The sequence below is a fragment of the Pecten maximus genome, chromosome 12 (assembly GCF_902652985.1).
Source record: "Pecten maximus chromosome 12, xPecMax1.1, whole genome shotgun sequence".
NCBI classification, from domain to species: Eukaryota; Metazoa; Mollusca; class Bivalvia; order Pectinida; family Pectinidae; genus Pecten; species Pecten maximus.
In genome coordinates this window covers 24021169-24047725 of record NC_047026.1, presented here as the reverse complement: position 1 = coordinate 24047725, position 26557 = coordinate 24021169, and the positions used below count along the sequence as shown (strand labels likewise).

Genomic DNA, 26557 nt, shown 5'->3' with positions numbered 1-26557 from the left:
GTCACGTCCGTTTTGTTTGGTTTATAAATCCGTGAAAAGATAGCTGGTTCCATGGTAATTGTGGACGTGTGTTGTCCAGATGTGTTAATGGCTTATTTCGATCGCCTGATAGCCGTGAACGGATGTCCAAGTCTTGACCAATTCTGTTCCGTAGCTTGGTATTTAATACCACGTCTTGTATCCCATTTAATTACTGGTCGATATCCTGTCCACCTGTGTTTTTCGTATCCATGGTAAATCAGCACTTCTGCTCTCAGATATACTATAATTGGGCAAATCTCTCCGGAAGTAGTTACCCCGCACTCATTATCAAAGCGAACGCTGATTGGTCGATACTTACAACACTTTTTGGGATAAGAACATTATTTCTGTATTTATATATCACCGTGTTTGTTTGCGATGTATCCTATGTATTTATTACCAAGCATGAAGACGAAGTATCGTGTGCGCTTAGAGCAGCTTCCTGTTTAAATTGGTTTCATAAAGAGTGCCATTTATCTGGTGACACACTAACATATTTTATAGCTATGATATCGTATATAAAACACATAACGCTAAGATTATAATTGGAGGGTTGACTATATATGTGACGTTTTACGGAAATTACTGATTACCGAACAAACAGTGACATTACCATCATGTACAATGTCTAACAACAAAAATGTGATTTTATGTCATTTTTTAATATTTGATTTGCTCTTTAAACATATGTAGTGTTCAGTCGCATTTCTGTCTGAAACATGATTGTATATATAAGATTTGAGAATAGTTTGTTAATTGTTATTGTGTAGTGTTCTGTCATTGCAATCAGTTAATTTAAGGATGCTGTCAGATTGACTGAGGTCAACCAGTCCTCTGAAATGTCCTATCGCAGTGGCTTTGTATGACATCGTTACGTTCCGTTGTAACGACTCTGTAATAGGCCTGCTATGTTCCTTCACAGTATTGAGGGTCACACAGGGAACACCCATTACCATTTTGAAATCACTGTGAAATGGATACAGAGACATGACCTTACTCACAAGGGGGAAAGTTTAGCTCAAAAACTAATTGTAAGATAATGCCAAGGGAGACATTAGGAAGACAACAAAGCTTTCTGTTAAAAACTTATTCCATGACAAGGCAGCATATAACAATAGCCATTGTTTTATAACTTATATAGTCCCTCCATTCTTGTTCCACATGTGCCGAATACATGCTACTACTACCAGGTACCATATAATGTTAAAACGCAATGTTCCATTTCAATAAAGCCGCAAGAATCATTTACCCAGTTATTTTTAAAGTGTTTTTTCCCCCCTTCTGTTGATATGAAAAAGTGTCCTTTTCTGTTGATATGAAGTATAATTTTGTTGTTGATATAATGTGTTTCGCAATTTTCGTGAAATGAATAAAGTTTGTTTTATTATCTTAATTAATGCATTTCTTTTGACCAGCAAGAACATTTTTTTTATCAATGATCTCTAAAAAAAATTATGAATGATTTTAATACTTTTATTAAATCAATTGTCATCGTTAAACTTGAATGAGATTTAGGTTCCTATGTCAAAGTTAACTTAGGTTTGATAACTGGATCGGACTCATACAAGTGTTTCCGTTTCATTCGTAGAGCGATTGTCCGGACAGTTGAACTTTTCCCTGGACTAATCAAATATGTTATCACATTGGCCTTAATAGCTTAAGACTTGTCTGTACGAGTAATTGAATAATTTGATTGATGTAGATTGTTTAAAATCATATTGAATATTTATTTTGAATTAATGATACACAATCAATAAAACATATGTTGTCCTGGTGACAAATTTGCTAATTTAATAGTAGTAATTAGAAGGTGACCGTGATCATTTGTTGCTGTGAAACCAATACATAACATACATATATAGCTTATAGCATGTGTAGCTGTGTATAAAAGTTCCCCAAAGCGATCTTGACAACATATCTGATCCTGTCTTTGACATTTACAACACGTAACATGGGTAACTTTAGACCTTGTGTTATCTGCATACTACAAATGATAAAGAAAAATGTAGGGAAAAAATGAATTCTTAGTATTAGTATTAATCATTTAAGGATTGAATCTTGATTTGGTCGATTTCATGGGGTCATGAATCGAGTTGCTCTTGAGACAAATTTAATGAACTGCAAAGCAGTTCATGTTGAATTTGTCTCAAGAGCAACTCAATTCATGACCCCATGAAATCGACCAAATCAAGATTCAATCCTTATATTTCAATTGGGTTTTTTTCGAATAAAAAAGTCGGTCTAGATATTAATGTCTCGTAGCTTGTGCAAGTCTAAATGCGGAAAAGTCTAGTTGGTCGAGTAAAATAGTCCGCCATTTTAGGATTAAAAAACAATATTACTTTGTCAAAATAGAAGAATTTAGCATATCTGGTCTTTCATAAAATACAAGAATACATTATAATTTGATAATTTTAATAATTATTCCATGTTTATAACAACAATGTAGAAAAAGTGAAATCGTTCCGCGGAAGGATTTTAACCATGTATTCATACGCACTGATCAGTTTTAATCTGGTCAAATTCATGAGCAAATGAAACAGATTAAGTTTGGCATGTAGTTTCATTGAGTCCAACTTGAGTAGAAATTGGAATATTCTCCCTAAACATAAAAATGTTCTTTTCTAGAATAAGGGAAATGAGATAAGGTAGTTCAACAATAAAGGTGTATTGTAACATTAACTATACGGAATTGGCATGGGTGTTAATTAAGTATCAGCGCTGAAAAAATGATTGGTATATATTTATTTCATCTATTCCACAATGTACAGGACACGAACGAATCAGGCCCGTATTTGTTATAGTGAATACACAGTGTACAAAAAAGAACGAATCAGGCCCGTATTTGTTATAGTGAATACACAGTGTACAAAAAACGAACAAATCAGGCCCGTATTTGTTATAGACATTCCACATTGTACAAAAAAGAACGAATCAGGCCGTATTTGTAATAGTCATTCCACGTTGTACAGGAAACGTACGAATCAGGCCCGTATTTGTTATAGTCATTCAACATTGTACAGGAAACGAACAAATCAGGCCGTATTTGTTATAGCCATTCAACATTGTACAAAAAACGAACGAATCAGGCCGTATTTGGAAAGGTCATTCCACATTGTACAAAAAACGAACGAAACAGGCCGTATTTGTTATAGTCATTCCACATGTATACAGGAAACGAGCGAATCATGCCCGTTTTTGTTATAGCCAATACTCAATATACAGGAAACGTACGAATCAGGCCCATATGTGTTCTGTTGGTCGTACTATGTACCTTACATTACAATATATTCTTTCAGCAAAATATCAGTTTATTTGATTATCTGCAATTGTAAAATTATCTGAAACAATTGTTTGTTTAATAACATGATGTATATCGACCCCGACAAACACGTGGTGTACGACAGTCTCCATCACCCATGCAATGAAAGGAGTGTCTAAAGAGACAATCAGAGAATTGTATTTTAACATACATATTATAGTACGGGATACGTGCCGAATACTGAATATAAATTGTGTAGTTGTGTCGTCTTCCTTTAGGACTTGTCGAGGATGCTAGGAACTATGGAAGTCCAGAAGGGAACTTAGAACATATTAATTAGATTAAGAATATACCAAAATGGTGCGGGGAAGGTCCTTTAACGTAAGAGATGATCAAATAGGTTTGGAAATGGGTTGTGTATTTGTGTCAATTTAAAGAGCCAAATAATAGACGAGGGAAATAATGAGCTAAATAGTTATTCACTGGAATTAAATCATAGTACCCCATTACTTAGATTCAAAGTACACAGAAAAAATAAATCGATCCTTCCAGTACATGCGCAATTATCACGCGTACATACACTGTATGTGTGTGTGAGTGGAGACTAAGGAAAGTGAGGATTGGCTCTCCTCTGTATGACGTCCCAACACTTAAACTCGCGACAGGATTCAGCATTTCTAGGATGTATATCTAGATGGTATAATTTTATCTCTACGTCATTGCCTAAAAGCTAATTCTCTTTCGACACTACTACAAAAATACGTCTAACACTCTAAATGCTAAACACAAATTAAATTAGGCTGTCCTATCGGAAATGCATTGTCACCCATCGATTTAAAGCGTGGCGTTGAAACACGAATAGGGAGCTGGCTAGGCTTTTATATCTAATGGAATAGGTTATCGAGTATCGATTTATGTTGTTACAATGTAGACCCCCCCTGCAGTGGATATTAACCTCCAGTTAAAAACAGATAGTGTGTAGAACACATGGATATCTCGACTCCATTGCATCATCCTAGATGATGAATAAAAATTATAATATTAGATTTTGTACGTCATTTGTATTAAACAGATATCCAATTAAAAATGATAATAATCAATTACTAATTACACATCATATGATAAAATCAAGACAAAAATATATTTGACTAAAGCACATCAATGGTGTGGGTGTCATTCTGACGTAATGCCGTTTTGTGTTGTTTTAATGTTTTTAATCTAATTCATGCTTCATTATATTTTACATAGTAGTACATTAACCTAACCTTATACAAATGAAACTAATACAACTATATGGGCAAGTTGATAAACAGTAAAACCTGTCTATTACGAATCCGTTTGATCTGTAACGGAACTTCACTTACACTGTATGACGGACAAAATTATTATCTCTGGCCATTTCCTTCTTGTTCTTACTCAATAAATTTGCTTGATATAAAATGATCTATAACGAAAATCTGCTTTTAGCGAACGTACGTGGTCCCACAAATGATTTTCCACAGGATGTTACGTATTCGGCACTCATCGGCAGTAATCGGAAATCAACATTCAGAAAGTAGGAGGAACACACATCGTAAACACATATCAGCTGAATAGTTATCACATAGTAATATGATTGTGGTCTTTCGACCCCGTTTTGTGTGCAATTACATGAATATCCTCAAAGTTTTGATATAGAAACTAACCATGTTAATATGGGTTGTTAAAAAAAATCAAATGCTTGTGATTGGCAATGAACAATATTTCATTGTTTGATTTAGCTTATGTATAATACCATTCCACATAAAATCAGCAAGAGATACACAGAGTTGTAGATCGTGGTAAACTAGACAGACTTTTAATATGTCGCCTCTGTGTTACTTGAGCATAAACATATATATACAGAATGTCTGATATTATACCATTATCGAAAGTAATATCACGGGAGTTTAATAAAACCTTTCTACTTAAGGAGAGCCATTGTGAGATCAAACACTGATTCTTGAATCTATAAGATATCATTGATTTTCTCGATCTGACTTTTATTGTTACGCTTCAACATATCTGGCGGACATATTAAGAGATTAAATGTAGTAAGCGGCTACTGTCAATATTTCGATTGATTTTGAGATTTGATCAACACGTGTGAGAAAGAAGAGCTCACACTTTAAATGATAATTCTTGTTGTCTGCTGGTTAACTTTTTGACTTCGTTGTCGCTTTGTATTCCTTTAACTACAACAGCAGTAACATTTCATGGATGTCGATTGGCAATGCCTCATGTCCTTAGAGCAGAAACGATTTCAGACCTGTTAGAGGACCGCTGTGTTGTCTGTGTTTGCACAGCTCTCGTTCCATATCGAAGAGAGGTCGTGCGACAAATATAGATCCGTTAATGGAACGTGGGACATCTCAATGCCGTGGACATATTAGCTGGGATAGACCTTCTTAAGATATTGATATTCATCTGGCTCTTCATCCTGAAGTGACCAGATGCCTTCCTGGGCAGATCATATTTACTTCAGTCTCGTGAGCATATCGGAGAGGTGTGCCGAAGAACAAGTTTGGTCGATTGTTTGTTTGCTATTTGAGTGTTATTGACGTGTTTGAGATATTTTCAACACATCTGTAAAACACTTGTCGTATTTAAGTGGCATATTTGACTCCATATTAGGTAGATGGCGAGGAATGTATCTGCTGTCTCTTTTTATGATTTCTTAATAGGCGACTAAATGTATGATCTGCATATCTTCTTCCTTGCCATTGTTTTCCCTAAATTATCTTTACTATTGGTCGTTTCCGTTGAATTTCCGCCCTTGGTTGAAGAAAGTTATGTCCCCTTTCGCATATTCAGTAAATGCAGTACTTTATGTTCACTGACTGACGTCCATGGCTGACGGTGAACGAAGCTGGCCTTTTCAGTGTTTGAACTTAGTCCACGTGACAAGACACTTTAGTGAAAATGAACCTTTGGTCCACTCATTTAATCATTTAATGTGCTAAAATAACATAAATATGTTGTTAGGACCTTAAACAATAATAACTAATCCGGGGATATACATAATAATGTATCAGACTATATCATTCTACAATAATCACGCTTGTTGGCCCGGCTGGAATCCCGTAAGGGTTCCTATTGTGGAAGGAAACGGGATTACCCGAGGAAATTCCACGTGGTCTGTCAGCTGACCCAAACCTTCCGATCTTAAAATCGAATCCCGTCCGCCTAGACATAAGTCGAGTGTGTTACCACTGTGCCACCCGACCTTCGATACAATTTTATATAAGTCGGTAATGCTTCATCCAAGCAGAAATGTAACATCTTATCATTTTTTATATGCTAGTATATATTTTTTTCTGATTTGACCAATCAAAACACTGCTTACAACGGCAATTGGTAATATTAAGATTTGTATATAGCTTTTCGTCATATGACGTTATATGTTATGACGTCATAATGCAAGATCAAATACATATATATATATTTCTCTGCATCAAAATATAACCAGCTATAGTGTGTTGAATGCTATATCACTTGTGATTTTCAATGAATAATATATTACGAGGAACGTAGGTCGTGATAAGCGTATTTTTACCGTTCTTTGTACATTGTATATCACTCTGATGTCATACATAACATAATCTTGACAAGCACTTTCTTGGAATCCATAAAATATGTATGGTATGCAATCATATAGTACACATTTTAATTCGATGGATATAAAATAACTTTTTTCTGAAGTTAGTTACTGATTTGAACAATGCTGGCAGTATTTTTGTTTAATACATGTAGTTGAGGTAACTGTGGATGTTACTTGCAGACACTCGTGTTTTTGTTGGTTTCGTTAGGAGAAAGCTTGTTCAGCAGTTTTTAGACATTGATTGTGTAAAACCTCTTACCTCATCTCCCTTGTGTTATGATAGTACAGTCAGGAAATATTGCACGTTTCTATCGACAGGCCCGTCTGACAGGACTATTGTTGGATACACTTGGCCAGACATGTGGTATTCAATATAAGCTTTCCTTCAATACAACCAGAAGGAAGCTGGCACATAAACACTTGCAGAGGAGAATTTTCCCCGAGCATATGTCTTATTTGCTCAACAATGGTATAGTGTTAAAGCTCTGATATTTAAAAAAAAAAACACGTATTACTCCACTTCCATGAGAACCAAAAAATGTCGTTTAATTTTATCTAAATATTAAGCATATAAAACAGAGGCGACACAGCCAATAGAATATTTAAAAACCAGTGCATCAGCTTAGTTAGATTAAATTAAACGAACGAACAGCTACGAGATCAGCAGGGGAACACGTAAAACTTTAATCAACGATTTCAGAATTTAGCTCCACAATACATCCGACCACAATTCCACACAGTCGGATAATTTCAGAGAGTTTTTATCCAGTTTACTAGAAAAAATAAACTTCTGATTTCCATCGGAACTAGGAATGGAAAACCTGTCTCCCTCTGATTATTTTTCTGAGAGGGTTTATGTCTGACGGTTCCATCTAACTCCTCCTGATCAGCATTAGCCTGGGAAATCGTATTAGACAAGGAGAGACTCCAAGAGTCTATCCATCAATTATTTCTGTACCTCGCTCCATGAAAACCGTTAAATGCTTTCGATTAAAGGTCTTCTCAGTAGACAGGGCATATTACTACAACAACGTTTTTGCTAATTAGTCAACATTTTTTTTCAACAAGACATCGAAGCTTTACAGCTTTAGGCGAAACACCATTAACCTCCCAGGTTGTTTCATGCATACACAATGCTAAAATCGACGATTCTTTCAACGTATTATACCGGGTTTTATGGAAGACTTCATTTGACAATTTCACAATATAATTTCTCATCGTCAACTTTACTTTCTACCGTAGTAACATGCTAGAAAATGATGTCTTTACGTGATTATGAATTCGCTACTTTATAACGTAAATGAGATTTCGATAAAGAAACTCTTTTTTGTTTTGTTTTAAGGACTAGGTATAAAGCTACGCTTCACTTTTTAAACCTTGTTTAGGGCGTTACTAGACGAATAATTACTCCACATTATTGCCCGAGTTGGCAAGCCGAAGACACACTGTTATTCCTGACCATCTGGTTTTGACTCCATTCCCGTTAGATGACTTTATGACAACACATAGCTTTCGACGTATCTGAGTTGTCAAACATTTCGGTGGACTATCTTTCAGAACTCCTTGTTATCTATGATGCATATGAAATGATTTTGACTTTTGGGAAAATCTATACAAGGTAAATTAATCTTAACATAAATGTGGGTATTATTTGGCAGTTTTCATCCCTAATTTCACTTTAGCAAAATATACGGTATGAAGTATCCCCTCAACTCTCACATTCACAACATTTTTCAACTGAGCGCCCGACGAGTGTCTCAGATTCACGTCTCATACATTACTTGGCTGATATTGTCATCTTTCTATTGTGAGTCGATTAGTCCGGAACATAGCCAGCATACATGTTAACAATTTGCCTTACTTTACCCACCCGAGTCGGTACCAAAACTGCTTGCCATCTGCTTACCTTTCAGCTTTACAGTTCTTTAAACCAACCGTTGTCAGTAAAGTATGAACACCCCCCCCCCCCCCCCCCCCCCCCCCCCCCCCCCCACCCCCACCCCCACCATCCGTCTCTTGATTGACGTGTTAATAAGAAGTTATCAATACACCAAGTCAAACTGACAAATAAGATAACAAGGAATTTGTTTTGTTTCCCGGATGGTCGACCTTCACATACCGACACTGGGTATCATGGTACCTTTAAGTTTTGTTTCCCGGATGGCGACCTTCACATAGAGACACTGGGTATCATGGTACCTTTTATGTCTAGGTTATATGTCAGGGGTATAAATATTGTTACTTACAATTGCGAGATTTTTTATATGACTAACTCGTGGGATGACGTAGTGTCTCCTGGTAAAGTTGAGAGTCGTTCTTCACCTCGTGATCTCTTGTGATAACGTTTCGTTACTACGGTTACCGGTTATTTGTTTTCAGCGGTGATATCCATCGTCGTGCTGTCCCTTTGGAACGTTTTCATCGTAAATTGTTTTACCGATAGAAATCCAACCCTCAAATTTCACACGGTAATGGGTATGTCGAGAGACTTTTACACCTATTGTCGATCGATTGTAATTTATCTCACAAAGTGTTCGGAGATATCACAGCGTTAATGATATCAAAAGAAATTATTCCGATACCATCGCATAATGCACAGTAGCAAATGTCAACATACGTGGAGCTTTAGGTCACAGGCGTTGGATAGCGATGTCTTCCGACATCAGTTCATAATAGCAGTTCAGACGGCATTGCTGCTATTGACTTCTAAGGAGCTTTTATTACCTACCTATTTCTACATATCAATGTAGATGGATAATTCTCTATATCAAGGTAATAAATGTTAAATCAGTCTGTTATACACAGCCAGAAGACGTTCCATTTGTATTGCATATTACTAAGGGCCGGATTCACATATAGAGTTTTAATACAAACGGTCGATGGTTAAACGTCATGCATATGACAGTAAATTATATATCGATTGTGCTAAACATGAAACTGTTTTTCATTTTCTATTCAAGGTTTATATCCACAGGTATGTATATATATTGATTCATTCCGGGTTATGATTTGAAATATGTGAAATTATTTCGGCAACAAAAATGGGATAGGTTATGGAAAAATAAAGAACAGATACTTCCTATCACCTTACAATATTCGCAGTATGTGTTGTATTTGCCTATATGTCGTTAGTAAACCAAATTGTATTCATGAGACTTTATACTAGGCCTACAATCTGTGTATGTTTACTGGATTTTAGTTTTGTGGTTATTCACTGATGTCAAAGGCCTACTGCATTTCAGTATCTTACAAAATCGAGCCCCTCTGAAGTTGAACACTGTCTGCTAAGTTAGCGACACTGATGTGACTGGTTTGACTGGAATCTGTGTTGAACGAAATATCTTAGGAATCGTTTACCCCTACTATTAGGACGACTTTCATTTAGAATTTAAGATATGATATTCTTCTGTAAATAACGTAAATCCAGCCAATAGAAACATAATTGTTTCCGCGGAATCGAGTCTGTCCTGTGCAATACACTTCTAAACGTTAACCGTATATCATTGCGCAGAAAAACGGCTTTGATTTCAAACAATTAGAAATTATGCAACTGTGAACAATATGACGATATCTACAAACGTATATAAAAAAAAAAACAAGTAACAAGGCATCGTAAACGATACAAATCCCCTCGCATGCTAACACATGAACTCTGACGCAAAATGGGGGATGGGGTTATTACAGGACATTGAAATAACATCAGTTGTCATTTGCACTGAACTGCAATAGACATGGATGGGCTCATTGCCAGATAAATATGGTATATATTGTTATGCATTCAACAGTATCTGGTTACGCATCACACTAGCAACTTCATTTCCTGATAGTTATCATAATTATGGTCAGGATCCATTCAAAAATGACGACACTGACAAAGATTTTCTATAAATAGTAACGGTGACCTTGACCTTAACCTTGGCGCCCTGAAACACGAACTTGTTTGAGGTATTGCCATGCTGGACCCATATACGAAGTTTGGTCAGGATCCGTTCAGAAATGAAGTCGCAAGAGTGCTGACAAAGATTTTCTATAAATAGTAACGGTGACCTTAACCTTGACCTTGGCACCCTGAAACACGAACTCGTTCGAGGTATTCCCATGCAGGACCCATAAATGAAGTTTGGTCAGAATCCGTTCAAAAATGAAGTCGGAAGAGTGCTGACAAAAAAGTGAACATACGTACGTACGTACTTACGTACTTAAGTACGAACGGAACGCTATATCCCCTCCCCGACTTTCGTCGCGAGGGGATAATAAAGCCAAATTTGTGCTAAAGCCATTTTATGTGTTTGCTTTTAATAAGGAATAAGGGACTATATTATTCCTTCTGGAAATTTCGATTGTTCCAGTTTTTGCACTTGATGACGTCAGTGATAGGGTAAGCGGCAAATTTAAAGGCGTCAGAACCTACAGTTAATAAAACAATCTTTATGAATGTAAATATAAGCATTGAACTGTTACCAAACGGTAGTATACAGTCGATATAGATACAGTTTGGGTGACAGATAAATATTTCATGTCGCCTGTTGACATTCTATTTATATGTCATCCACATTGTATTCATATCGACTGTATACTACCATTGTTAATTTATGCATATGAATGCTTATCACATAGCCTCGTTACAACGAAAGACTATAGCCTACTAAGAATGCAACACAAATTATGGTTGGAAAGGGAAAGTACATGACATATGCTACCATAGGACGACACAGCAGAGGTTAACGGATGTGATCATGGGTTCTGGACGGCAGATGGCGTTGTATTCTTGTGTTCTATCATCGGTAATGAGATTAGCCGTTCCTGACCTCGCATTGATTGATGGGGGTGATTTTCTAGAAAATCGTCGAGAGCTTTGACGACCCTGTTTTTCATTACATGTTCATGCAATTCATGCAAATAACAAAGCTGGAAGGGTACACAGGGTTATAAGTGTTTCTAATCACTGATTGTTGAGTTTCAAAAAATAGAACTTGAACATTGCATATCAATCCGTAATAGAGGTACTGATTTATGATCAGTATTGCTGCCTTATTTTATTTCGAGTGGATTACCCTTTTGCGCTCAGAAACGAATTCAATATTCTGTCCAGTTTAAAATAGAAGATTTTAAAGCAATTACCAAAACCCATTCACAGACTAATGATGTGATGAAGCATTCCATGCTCTTGGTGGAATAACAAAATTGTGCTAAAGCCATTTTATGTGTTTGCTTTTAATAAGGAATAAGGGACTATATTATTCCTTCTGGAAATTATGATTGTTCCAGTTTTTGCACTTGATGACGTCAGTGATAGGGTAAGCGGCAAATTTAAAGGCGTCAGAACCTACAGTTAATAAAAACAATCTTTATGAATGTAAATATAAGCATTGAACTGTTACCAAACGGTAGTATACAGTCGATATAGATACAGTTTGGGTGACAGATAAATATTTCATGTCGCCTGTTGACATTCTATTTATATGTCATCCACATTGTATTCATATCGACTGTATACTACCATTGTTAATTTATGCATATGAATGCTTATCACATAGCCTCGTTAAAACTAAAGGATATAGCCTACTAAGAATGCAACACAAATTCTGGTTAGAAAGGGAAAGTACATGACATATGCTACCATAGGACGACACAGCAGAGGTTAACGGATGTGATCATGGGTTCTGGATGGCAGATGGCGTTGCATTCTTGTGTTCTATCATCGGTAATGAGATTAGCCGTCCCTGGCCTCGCATTGATTGATGGGGGTGATTTTCTAGAAAATCGTCGAGAGCTTTGACGACCCTGTTTTTCATTACATGTTCATGCAATTCATGCAATTCATGCAAATAACAAAGCTGGAAGGGTACACAGGGTTATAAGTGTTTCTATTCACTGATTGTTGAGTTTCAAAAAATAGAACTTGAACATTGCATATCAATCCGTAATAGAGGTACTGATTTATGATCAGCATTGCTGCCTTATTTTATTTCGAGTGGATTACCCTTTTGCGCTCAGAAACGAATTCAATATTCTGTCCAATTTAAAATAGAAGATTTTAAAGCAATTACCAAAACCCATTCAAAGACTAATGATGTGATGAAGCATTCCATGCTCCTGGTGGAATAAAAAAATCCACTAAATTCTGACACAGAATAGCCTTACGGTGTTATTATACAAGACAATATCAACACACTTGTGGCACTTTAAATATTTCAGTAACGATTTATCAACAAATTTCGTCTATATAGCGTTTAACAGATATGCTCCACGAAAGAATGATAGGCGTAGGGGTGTATACCTCCACGTTTATTGCACGCGCATCAATCTTATCAGTGACCTATTATGATAAAGCGTGGTTGCTCCCTCTACGAACATCAAACGCGATATTGAAACATACATCACCATATGGCTTATACAACAGGTGTCGTTTTCAGCAATCAGAAGAAAATCAATAAATATCTCTTTGATGCAGAATCATGATATAATTATACTTGTAATTGGCAGAGTGTAGCCCTGTGTGTACATCAAAATGCCAACTACGTAATTCCGTTGCCATGTTTGGTGTTATACAAATTAATTTGTATTCTTGCCGGAGGAGGTGCGATTGTTAACATCCCTTTTCTGCAGAATGAATATTTTGCGATTTATTCATATTACTTTCCGTGTGTTATTACATACATTACATTGTCTCTATGACGTTGTGAATAAATTTAGTAGGATTATAGTTCTGAGCCTTGAATTTCGTTAAACTGAAATGAAATCTGTCGTACATGTAATACAATCATTGGGCGAATCACATCCTTGTATCACGAAGAGTTTAACTTACATTTGTACTGTAATATCTACCTATCTGTCCGTCAAAATTCATCTATCCATTCATCCAACCAACCATCAACCCACCCATTCACTTACCAATCAATCAATCCATATGTCTGTGATTAGAAACTGCCGTGATCTATTTTATTTAAAGTATGTGTCCTCGATGATTAAAATTACCGTAGGAATAACATTAATACTTTCGTTTGATACCATGCATTCGGTGGCATGTCACCATTTACCAATACAGCCTTATCACAATCTTACAGGTGCTTTGATCAAGAAACTATAGATACGATTCATGTTTGTAATGTGTTTAGATAAAGAAATATGATTTCGATAATATATTACGATTGAAATACTATCTGCCAAAGAAATGAACTGTTTATGATATTCAACGGAGAACAATCAAACTAAATTATGATATATCTAGTATTGTGGATTACATAATAGAAAACGAAAGTATAAAATAAAGAATTCTCATAATGACGTCAATGACACAAAACTACATGTACATTAATATACAACAGCCTAATTGACGAACCAACACATGTCTACCGATTTCAACTCTTTCCTGAAAAGATTTGATTAAACTGTTTACAATTATATTCAATTGCAGCGGGAAGAAAGCAAGGACGTTTCAAAAGAGATGATGTGTGATTTTTCATATCGCCATTGCAGTATTTTTTTTTATTAATAATGTCTGATATTTAATATCGAAATCCTTTTGGTATCGTATCTGGGGGTACAGGATATACAACAATAGATTACATTATGACCTATACAACTATTAGGAATGAGATGTTTTGTATTAAATTCCTTTCATATACACGGCATTCCATTGTTAGTTTCTCAACTTACATACCTGGTATATGGCTCAGCTTGTTTAGATTAATAACCGACATTGCCATGGTAACTTTGACATAACACGAATTTGTCAGAAACCACAGCCATATTGAATACAACACTTTACACAGCTTATACTATCCAAAGAAACAAAATACGGTGATGCTAGACTTGGTCGTGTTAATTGGTGGAGGTGGAAAATGTTTTCAACGTTAGTGAAAATGCGACATAAGTAAATGTAGTACGTGCAATTATAAGATTCGTAATAGATACAGTATCAGTCGTAGCATGAGCATGAAACTCTATCATACATGTAAACAGCTACTGTATAATTCTAGGTTACATCATTGGTGTGACGGGCTAAAATTTTAAAAATCGAAAACGGACATTCAGGAAATCCAGGAAAATAACACAAACAAAAAGTAGTTTCTGAACGAGCGTAATCGTTCTTAACAATTTAAATGGAAGATGCATGGTAAAGAATTCAAAACTGACGGTTTTTGGGAACAATGCAGTTCAGCATTATATACAAATATTGTTAAATTCCATACTAATATTATCCTTACACTGCAATGGTTTTACCACTCACCACTTCTGTGGGTCACAAAGATGATTCATCCGACTTGTCCATGGCCTGAACCATTTCGAGGTTGAAACGTCGTGGCAACGTTTCATTGTTTCTGTCAAAGAATATCGTGGATATGCACGGGACATGAAGCTGAAACTTCAATAATGATCGAATGGAAATTATCTTCTGTCCGCAGCAGTTAAACCGGAAATCAATATCCAAGATTAGAAACATAAATTGGCTTCAGCTAATTTAATCAAGGAGAATAATTACGTAATGGCTGTGTTTATGTGTATTTTACGGATTAAACTGGAGAAACTGTCCAGACTTAAAATTTACAAATTTGGTTGCATTTCTCTTCCTTACGAGGGTTAATTCTGATTGAGATCTTATCAGCCTCGATATCGCATGTAGAACATTATTTACACTAGTTCCAAACAAAGAAATATCTATTAAGGTTGCGATCTACTTGCTTTTCCATTTTTCAATCAATGCGTTACACTGTTTGCCATAAAAACTATGATCAAGCAAATCTTGAATCGATGAAACAATAACATGAATAAACCGAGAAAATAGAGTGTATTTTCCTTATTTCAGTATATGTTTGATTTCAACGGCTAAAAAGCCCCTGGTTAATAAGAAAAATATCAAAACATTATTTTTTCATTGCGTGACAAACAATGGAAAAACTACACATGAGGCCTTTTATCTGCATTGTGTGCAGTTGTCTTTCCTTTATGGGGATGGGTATATGTTTGTATATAACATTATCGTCAGTAATACCAAATATATTTCACGAGTAAAATGTTAGCCACACTAGTAAATATATTTGGTATTACTGAATTTACTGTTGGATATTTTTTTCATTTCATTTTTTAAAAATTATAACTAAAGACACTTGTTAGTAAAGCATTTTTTATCTTAAAATCTTCAGATGCTATATGTTTATATATTTTTTATTTCAAAACGTCTTAAAATCTGATTTCAAGTGTGTTGTTATCCGAACTACTCAAACCAGAGATGACTATTTTGGTTGTGAGGTGTGGTGGTTGGGGTACGGAATTGACTAATTGGCCCAAGATGAACACCCATGATAATTATTTGTCATTTCTTTCTGCAAAGTAATTGTTTGGTTTGGGTTTATTTGTTTAAAGTCCTATTAACAGCTAAGTTCATTTAAGGACGGTCTCCCGTGCGTGCGATATGCAGCGTGTGGTGAGTGCGTATGCGTGTTTTGGGAGGCTACGGTATGTTTGTGTTATGTGTCCTTGTGATAGGCCGGAACTTTTGCCGATTTATAGTGCTACCTCACTGAAGCATACTGCCGAAGACATCAAGCAAAACACCCCACCCAGTCACATAGGTAGGAGTAGCAACTACCATTTTTAAAGACTCTGGTATGTCTTGGTCAGGTGCAGAACCCAAAGCCTTCCTCACAGGGACGAACGCTCAACTGAATACCAAAAGTGAGGCATGGTCAAAGGGGACATCAGGAAGAAGAAAGTTGGTATTAAAGAAGAGAAAAGATAAGATCTCAAATTTAGTCGCCTCTTACGATCATGCAATAGGGGCAGCAGGTACAATTCTTACGCCCTACCTGCAGGGCAGAACTGCTTAATAACAATTACGACTGTGAAAACATAACAAAGTTAACATTTTGAATTCGCTCATTCACCTTAAAAGTTGAGTTCCTGAAATCTATTTTTCACGTGAATCGTAAATCTCATATTACTTTAAAGAAATCAATATTTAGATAGTGTAGATTTTGTGGATAAGGCATCTGTCTGGGTCTGTTCTTTATATATACTTACCACGAGTTCCTGTTAGATATTACGCGATCACGTGATTGTCATACGCTACTAATCAGCTGATCAGGTATGGCTGGTAAACGGAATGCAATCAGATCTTACAATTAACTAGATATGATGATTAGACACTTCCATCAGACGAGTGCTTATTGTTCTTGTGGGGAAATGAGCAATTAAGATAACCGAGCTAGACAATAAACATGATCGACTAGAACGAAAAACGTTAGATCACCACTTTGCTGTTTCCATATGCAAAACCTGCTCAACACATCAGCTTTTTATTTCGACTAGGCAAAATAGAATGCATATTAATCCATTCATGTAGTATCAACGGCATGATACTGGAGATCAAATGAGGCCGTAATTCCACCCTAAAATTATAAAACCATAATATAACATAATATATAGATCACGTGAAGGCTTTTGAAGAGGTGATATGAGAATAAATTTAGTGTGCAAAAGGGTTAGACTTGTTTTTACTATATCGTCGACATTCGCTGTAGACAATCGAGGTGAAATACCGGAAATGTCTCGATCTCAAAGTAAGAAGTGCACAGTACAGGTATGTCATTAAATGTCGTAATGATTAAACATGAAGGTGGATTGGTTTATTAAAACATGTTCGAAGCTATACATTAATGAAAATAAGACATCATGTTATGCCTGATTTTAATGAAGAATTTCCTTGTCAATTCGTCACACTATATTGTAACATTCTTCTTATACAAATGTATTTATGCCGATGTCATTAGCAACATAATGTGCATCTATATATACGATTGATATCACTTGACTGCCATCAGACCACAAGTCATTTGTACATTTTTGTACGATATCACTTATCATATATTAATTGTGGTAGACTAAGTTTGACAGTAGCCTTCACGATAACGTTGGTACCGCATTTGGTCATAAAACGTCGCATTTGTTTTGTATAGTATATTATGTTTTATATTATATGCTCCCTTTTCTGGTTAAGCACCAAACTAGACTCCATTGTTGTTTCCGTTACGCTAGATCAAACAGGTTACTCTATGGCTTTCTGGCTCAGGCTGCCACGTCAGAAGTCTAGACATATAAGTATATCCCTCCATTGATTTCCTGGCGTAAAAAGTATGCGCTGGTAAATCGTTTTACCTCAGATAATTGAAATACGTTTTTTACCGTCTTATCAAGGGAAACTGTATCATATTACCGTAGTTGCTACAGCAAAAATTGAAATAATTACTCAAAGATTTTAATTGTTCAACAAGTTAGATAAAACAGCTGTTACCTGATTAGACCGTGTATAATGTTACAGATATGTCTGTATTTACAGATGTTTATTTGTAGTGTAATGTCATTTGTATAGATACAAAATGTATGTATCTTATCAGGTGAATGGGAACAACACATGCATTTGAATTGAAGTGATTTGTAAAAGTCATAAGACGTACGTTAACAAAGTATAGTCTGAGGCCGATTTATTGCTATGCTTTAGGATAAGAAAATTGACTTTGTTATTAATGACCATTTTATCATATTGCGGATATTGACATTTCTATCGTATCCTCTAATTAGCCTTATCTATTGATACACAGATACATATATCCCGGCTGTTGTCGGTTTTGTAAATCTCCATAACAGATATACATGTATGATTGTATTTACCTTGTACCTATACAAATATATCCGTATCTTCACTCTGACTTTAGTTTACTAGATATTTTACAAGTCTTTAACCTATTTAATCCATTGTTACTTCATGTATAGCATTAAGTTGGTTGTAGAAGGGATATTTTGATATGAAGTAAACACACACACTTCCATATATACTCTGTTCTCATAATTTTCGTGCGTTCCCTATTCCCGTGCCAACTAAAAAACTATCTGAAATGCTCGAGTGGTTTTTGTTTACGTCATCATAGAAAAGTGACTAAGTCACATTCAACAATTATTGAAATATTCTTTACTTACATTGTCTTTTGGCTTACCGCTATGTACCACCATGACGGGGTGCAACAGAATAATGATTTATAATATTATGTTAAGTTCATCATTTTGTGATTGAAACCGGCAAGACGGCCATACGCCTTCCTGTCAACCAAAATCCAAAAGTCATGTCTTGCAGCCAGCCTACAATAAAAGAGTTTTATGTTGGTCTAATTACCAATTAACGATTACACAACATACAGCCAATGACGTTACAAACAACTACAGTGTAGCAAGGTAAGGTTTAAAATGATTTGCCGATATAGATATTATAATGTCCTTGTTGTGTGTAGTACAGTTTTCCTGATATCATTTCCATCTGTCGCTAAAATGTTGATATTGAAACCAACCAGCATTCATCAAACTATTAAACTATGCTTTGAAGTCCATTTATGTATAATACAGGTGAACAAATTATAGATTTTACGGTTTGCCTTGAGATGTATAATTCGCCATTAAGTAATTATTTCTACAGCAGCATATTTAAGTAAATAGGGTTGTTCTAAAAAGGATGTTGATAATCACAGTATTTTCAGTCATTACTTTACTTAATTCTCTTCTCCGCGTCTTGGTATCATCTAATTGTGCCATAAGTAATTACAGTACAAATAGTAAAACAATGAGGAAAGGCAGCTTAAGTTGCCTGGTTATCCCATCGATTTGAAAACATGTCCTGCTGATGAGACAAAACAGAGTGTTTTTAATACAATGACTGTTTTTTGGTCCTTAACTGATTTGAAGATCATTTGATAACTGTTAATTATGGAAGCGTGATTTTGGAAAACTAATTAACATGGTGACTAGGAAACAGTGATTGGTTCTGTCTGTCGCGCCAGATTTATTGTCAATTGAACATCACAAATATTTGAAATATAGAATGACGATTAGGGTAATGGTGTAGCCATTTCAAATGAAATAAATCCCTCACACGTGCTCACCAAAAATATTTATATCTTCTTTGATGTGTACTGTTCAATTGCATTCTCATTTTGAGAATGCTTGACAAAGCCAGAAGTTGACCTAGAATTGCACGACGCGTGTCGTAAACAAACAGAAGACTCTTAACCTCCTCGAACATCTGGTCTTATTCGTCTTGTTTTTCCCAGGGTTGCCACTTAAATTTGTTTTCTGATAACATTTTACCCTAGTTTTATCGATTGCGCGTTACAATAACGTTTTTAGGTCATCTGACCCGAAAGATGACCTACATGTGTGTAGCCATCGTGCTTTGTCCGTCGTCGTCCACCGTGCGCCGGCCCTAAACTTTTCACATTTCAAACTTCTTCTCAAGTTCCACCAGTATTGTTATTTTTCGGATTTGACATAGCAGCCACGGCAGCCATTTTGTAACAGGATTGTGCAATCATTGTTTCCCTGAACAACACCTATTTTAAACTTCTTTTCAAGTTTCACCTGTTGGATTCAGCTCTAACTTAAATGAAATGATCCAAAGATGGTCACGTTCAAGTGTTGTTATTTTTCAGGTCAGTCTTTATTCCAGGATGGCTGCCATGGCCAACATTGCCATTATACTTGCTATAGAGTATGTGTACTACAATTAATAGTATAAGGATCTTTAGAGTCAAATGACCGTTCAGGCACATTGGCCTCTTGTTATCATCAAGTTGGTGTTTCTCTTTTTTTTCGTGCGCACAATAAGTCTTAATCACATAAAAAGTAATGCAAAAAAAAAAAAAAAAAAAAAACGATGGGAACATTGTCAGAACACAGTTTAAAGATAAAAATACTGATTGCAGTTAACATTTCAAGCACTAAAATCGTCCTGCTTCTGTTGTAAATGGCATCATCTACGTATAGGTTATTATCATCAATCAAAGGGTCATATGAAAGTTTGACAATGGTTGCAAGATCCCATATCTGACAAGTAGCATATACTAAAGGAATTTAATGATGTCCACAATAGGGAGTGTGTTGTCCTGTAATCGGTCCATCCCAAATGATTTGTTTTTTTCTCTCCAATATACTTGTATTTGTCCTACAGTTACATACAATGTCATGCCTGTATCTTCAAGTGTCAATATATATAACCCCTTTTCTACTAACTGATTTATTCTATAATCAATGTTCGCAATAATTAAGAATAAGGCCTCCTCCGATTTAAGAGTTTATATCGCACTAATTGGATGACGGTCCTTACATTTGATTGATATCAATTTCCTCTCGGAGGATACAACTGGATGTCTGCATATGATTTATTGTATGAGATGAGATAAGATGAGATGAGATCTATTGTTCTGTTGAAAGGTCTGTCGAGTAAATCTGCGTGGTATTGAATGCTAATATTGGTCCGCACGAGGGCGTCAAACTATTTGGTTCTATCTTATCTCTAGTAAACAATAGCAGAGAAAAGTCCTCGTGTTGATCAATGACGTCAGCACGTTGGTGATGAGGAATAGACTCATTAGATATCCGTCAGGAGGAGAAGTATTAAACACTTTTCAAGTTTTCAATTACCATGTTTACCTCGATATGTCAATGACATTCATATGTCCGTATTGACATTATCTCTGGATGAAGTACATTGTACTATTGTCGTTGCATCAAATTTACCTCAACCTTAACATTATGTCATTCTCATTAAGTCGTTAAACAACACAAACCTATCCCCTCAATGTTAATATTTTTCTGACTACAACACAAACCTATCCCCTCAATGTTAATATTTTTCTGACTACAAAACAAACCTATTCCCTTAATGTTAATATTTTTCTGACTACAAAACAAACCTATCCCTTCAATGTTAATATTTTTCTGACTATCAAGTTTACATTTCTCTCCAACCTTTATGTCCAGCTTGCATAATAGTACATTTCTGTCACCTGATATATAAGTAAACTATATGTTTATATAGATAGGACAAAACATCAATATTTGTTCTTTGATTTGCTTCTGCAATGCGTTTTTGTTTTTGTTTTCAAAAAAAATGTCAATTTTGGTCCTGTGGTACGTTTGAATACTATCTCCCCAGAACCAATTTTGGGACCAGATCAATGAAACCAGACAAGACGAAGTTAAATACAAATGCCCTCATGACCTTATTTTTCTCTTTTCCAGGACGTAAAACAATCAAAATAACTAGATAGAACACTTACAATTTTACAGAGATAATGTATGCTATTTTCTGAACATGGAACAAATAGAATATATTATTGTTTTCAAGAAAACAGTAAGATTGAAACAGTAATTATGAACTCCTATCTATGTATTAAAACATGTTTAAAATATAACTATTCTCAGACTTCATCATTTAAAAGATGCATGTAATGTTTAATTAAGTTTACCGCGCTCCACCCTGTATATATTACCAGACAAACGGATCTTACAGTGGAATTAACGGTGATACAATGCATTTTCATGATTTGTTGGCCTGATCATATTCAATCATGACTACATATTTACTGAAACCTTATGCTCCAAATAATTTTCAACCACCGAAACGGAACTTCACATTGTCACATTTGCTGAGCTTGTTATAAGGAACAAAAACTAAACAACGCCGACTAACTTGGAGTATCGATCTTAATCCTTAAATAATTTATCATTAATACGAACTTGTAATCGCACTCCAAGAATGAAATTAACCTCAAATTAGACCGCATGATAAGACTTTCACTATTTCCGCTTAAACATTTTATTGAAATAATCCGTTAGGTCAATCGGTGCAGCTTTTCCTATTTGAAAAATATCACGTTTACAAAATATTTGTAATATGTTATTTGAAATAACCCTGCTGTTGTTATTTCGATTTATGATTCGACTAGGCAAAATAGACAACACTAACTTCTCCCAACAGCACGAGAAGGTCTTCTTGTGAGCATCTAAAATTTGGTAAATACTGACTAGACTTGTCCCGTCTATTTGTATGTATGCCAGTGTATCGTCCATTAGTGAGGAAAGGCACTCCACTAGCTTCCTGTTTACTGGGATTGGGCGCGAGGCGTCTATGAAGGAATATTGATCTTAGGTCGCATAGTCGTAACATTATACCTGCAGGTGACAAATTGAGGAAGTGAAATTGATTTAGATTTGGCATTCGGGATATGAAATGATGTATTTGTTTCCTTCTGTCGTTTACATATTTCTCTTACACATACCCAAATGAAATAGTTGTTTTCACAAGGAGCATTTCGTATTTTGATCCTCAGAATGTATTTTTTGTCCTTATGTTTTTGTCATTGTCAAACGTCCTACCAAGAGCTATGGATATTCAAGGACGGCAGCCCTCTATGTGCAAGATGCCAGCGTGCATGATTTGAACTTTGGATATGGTGCGCTTTACGTTTTGTACGATTATGCCAAACGAATAGTAATGCAATGAGATAACGTAGTTGTTTCAATTAACTATAACATGATCGTTGCGCACAATTACTCGTCGGCGAAGATAGAAATACACAGCGATCTCCAGGGAAGAGGTTATGGCATCAGATACCATTTTTAATTACTATTTGCCCGGTACAACCGTAAGTTAAATCAGTATTTTATTTATTTAATACGAAAATATGCACGTTTGTTACTATGACAGAAGTAAAATCCATCATACACAAGTGCGTCCTACCGAGACTTATTTTAATTTTAGCAGACAGTAAGTTAATGTCACCATGTGTTTCTCTTTAAAAATCTTATCATGGAATAATAAATGGGGTTTTCACCGTAACGTAATCACTTTCAATGATGGTAATTTCAAGATTAATGTCCTTTCACATTGTCGACAAAGATCATTAGCTATCAACGTGTATATCTGTATATCAGATGACAAATATTTAAGTTTAACTTTATTAAGCTAAGTTTATACAATTTTATGTCACAGAAATACTGTAAAGTACATTTCGGGATATTACCTGACCCTATGGAATAAAAAAAAAAGTTGTTCAATACAATCTGATGCTAATTAATGAAATGCATGATCGTTTTATTCTTGCATATATATATATTTGTGATAATTTACCTTTTCTGCCTGTAATTATGTAAATAACGGTAAGTGGGTAGTCGGCTCAATTTAGTCACAATAAAAAACATATACGTGGGATAAGGAATGTAAGTAGGAAATTTATAATCATTCAAATTGATGGAATGTCGATCGCTCTTGCATTGAGATTGATTATAAATCAATCATTTTGTTGGAATGTACATATTTACCCAATTATATGTCGATCCTTATGGAGGTGGTGTTATTAAAAAACAACAGATTGTAATTCTTACAAAAAATCTATAAAGGGAGGGTACACTATCATTAAAGATATTCAAATAGAGACCTTTGAAGAAATACATACAATTTGTTCCGAAAGACTAATTGTCTTCTGCTTGATCATCGACACCCACCATAGGGAATCTGGGTCATAACAACAAAACTGCAGAGCTCTTTCTAATATCAATACCCCAGGCTGCATTGTCTCTAAGGCACACATAGTACACAATTACATATCGATACGTGTGTATTGTTTTGAACTGTCGGTGTGACCTTGCCATTGTCGCATTTTTTAATCGAACGGTTGTATCGTTTGATTACCCCTGAAGGTGATTCGCTGTATTTGAAGGCTGGTTGCCATGGATATGTGTAAAGTCATGTTACTACAACTAGGTATATGGCTTCCCACAAAGGAGATTTGATTTGTTTAACCAAACCATTTCTTGTCCATTGTAGACTTTTTTTCTTTTGAAACGTTATAACCTTATCATCAGTATGGACACATTTATGCCTTCAATTCCTACTTAGCGCCAACTCACTTGTGGTACAATGCATTAAAATGATGCCAAAGAGTATATCAAAGTTCTCCAACCTTTCTCTGTGGGACACTTAATTGTGTTGTGTTGGTTACTTCTACGATGCATAGTTTTACATTGTGTATAATTACCACTGTTTGTTCGCCGTCTGATATTAAGAGTCGGCAGTTGAAAGAAAACATACCGATAAGCGGTGACATATTCCCCGACACCATTATCATTGTCTAAAAATAGTTACGACCAGCGTGACATATGATAAATCGTAGCATGTAATGACTTTCCTGAGACTAACACGTTACCCATATCAGACCTCCATCAAGGCCGATCACATTAAAACAGTTTCGTATTAAACACATGTGTTTTAACTTTGCTGCTAGGTCGACTTTTCGATGGTGTAACACAACCTCTCACTGTTTAGATGATATGCAATGTATAAAACATCCGAGTAATTAAAATTTGCCGAAATAGAACTTAATTCCAGGTTCAAATGCATGTTTCGATAAGTTCGGCACATCTCAAATTTTGTCGTGTCACTTCAAATTGCTAAAAAGGTATATGTAACACGTAAACCAGGTACAGTACATAACCTGTGTCAGTAAAGTACAAGGACTGGGATACTATACGTTGAGATTAATTATTTATACTGTCTTCCAATCACTGTTTCCGGTCTTACTACGATAGTATCGTTTAGAGACATTTCACTGCTATTTCGTATGGTATTGTTAGGTTTTGTTTTTTAGGAGACGGGGTAAATATGATATTATGACTTAAAAACTTGCCAATCTATACTTCACCACCAAAAGCTCAATTTTATGTAGATGTTACATGTATGTTTACAGAAAAAGACATAAAATATACTCGAGGTTTTCTTTGTTGCTACGGAACCAAAATGTAATAGAAGTACTGGCCTACACAAGCATCTTTACTACTATATCAAAATAGATCGATACAGGGATTTATTTTTCATTTATCTATATCAATCTCTTTGAATTACCATTTTTAGTAATATATCCTAAACATTAAGTTACAAACACCAACCGATGAGACTTTTGCCTGTTAAGGCAAAAGCCTCATCTGTTGATGGTTATGGCCTTAATCGGTTGATGATTGTGGCCTCATCGGTTGATGGTTGTGACCTCATCGGTTGATGATTGTAGCCTCATCAGTTAATGGCTGTGACCTCATCGGTTGATGGTTGTAGCCTCATCAGTTGATGGTTGTGGCCTCATCGGTTGATGGTTGTGCCCTTATCGGTTGGTGGTTGTGACCTCATCGGTTGATGGTTGTGGCCTCATCAGTTGATGGTTGTGGCCTCAATCGGTTGATGATTGTAGCCTCATCCGTTGATGGTTGTAGCCTCATCAGTTGATGATTGTGGCCTCATCAGTTGATGGTGGTGGCCTCATCGGTTGATGGCTGTGGCCTCATCAGTTGATGATTGTGGCTTCAATCGGTTGATGATTGTAGCTTTATCAGTTGATGGTTGTGGCCTATTCGGTTGATGGTTGTGGCCTCAATCGGTTGATGATTGTAGCTTCATCGGTTGATGGCTGTGACCTCATCGGTTGATGGTTGTAGCCTCATCAGTTGATGGTTGTGGCCTCATCAGTTGATGCTTGTGGCTTCAATCGGTTGATGGTTGTAGCTTTATCAGTTGATGGTTGTGGCCTTATCGGTTGATGGTTGTGGCCTCAATCGGTTGACGGCTGTGGCCTCATCAGTTGATGGTTATAGCCTCAATCGGTTGATGATTGTAGCTTCATCAGTTGATGGTTGTGGCCTATTCGGTTGATAGTTGTGGCCTCAATCGGTTGATGGTTGTAGCCTCATCGGTTGATGGTTGCAGCCTAACTGGTTGATGCTTGTGGCCTCAATCTGTTGATGGCTGTGGCCTCATCAGTTGATGGTTATAGCCTCAATCG

General features: G+C 35.8%; 1 protein-coding gene across 8 annotated transcripts in view; it reads left to right on the top strand.

Annotated features, from left to right (window-relative positions):
* The window catches only part of LOC117339993 (Kv channel-interacting protein 4-like), a 420070-nt gene that overhangs the window by 211252 nt on the left and 182261 nt on the right, over window positions 1–26557 (top strand). For 2 of the 8 annotated variants that reach the window (XM_033901722.1, XM_033901729.1), the window contains exon 2: window positions 23894–23896. The exons of the other annotated variants lie outside the window; for them this stretch is intronic. In XM_033901722.1, coding sequence (XP_033757613.1) covers window positions 23894–23896 — 3 coding nt within the window. The remainder of the gene's footprint in view (window positions 1–23893; window positions 23897–26557) is intronic. 8 annotated transcript variants of the gene reach the window in all.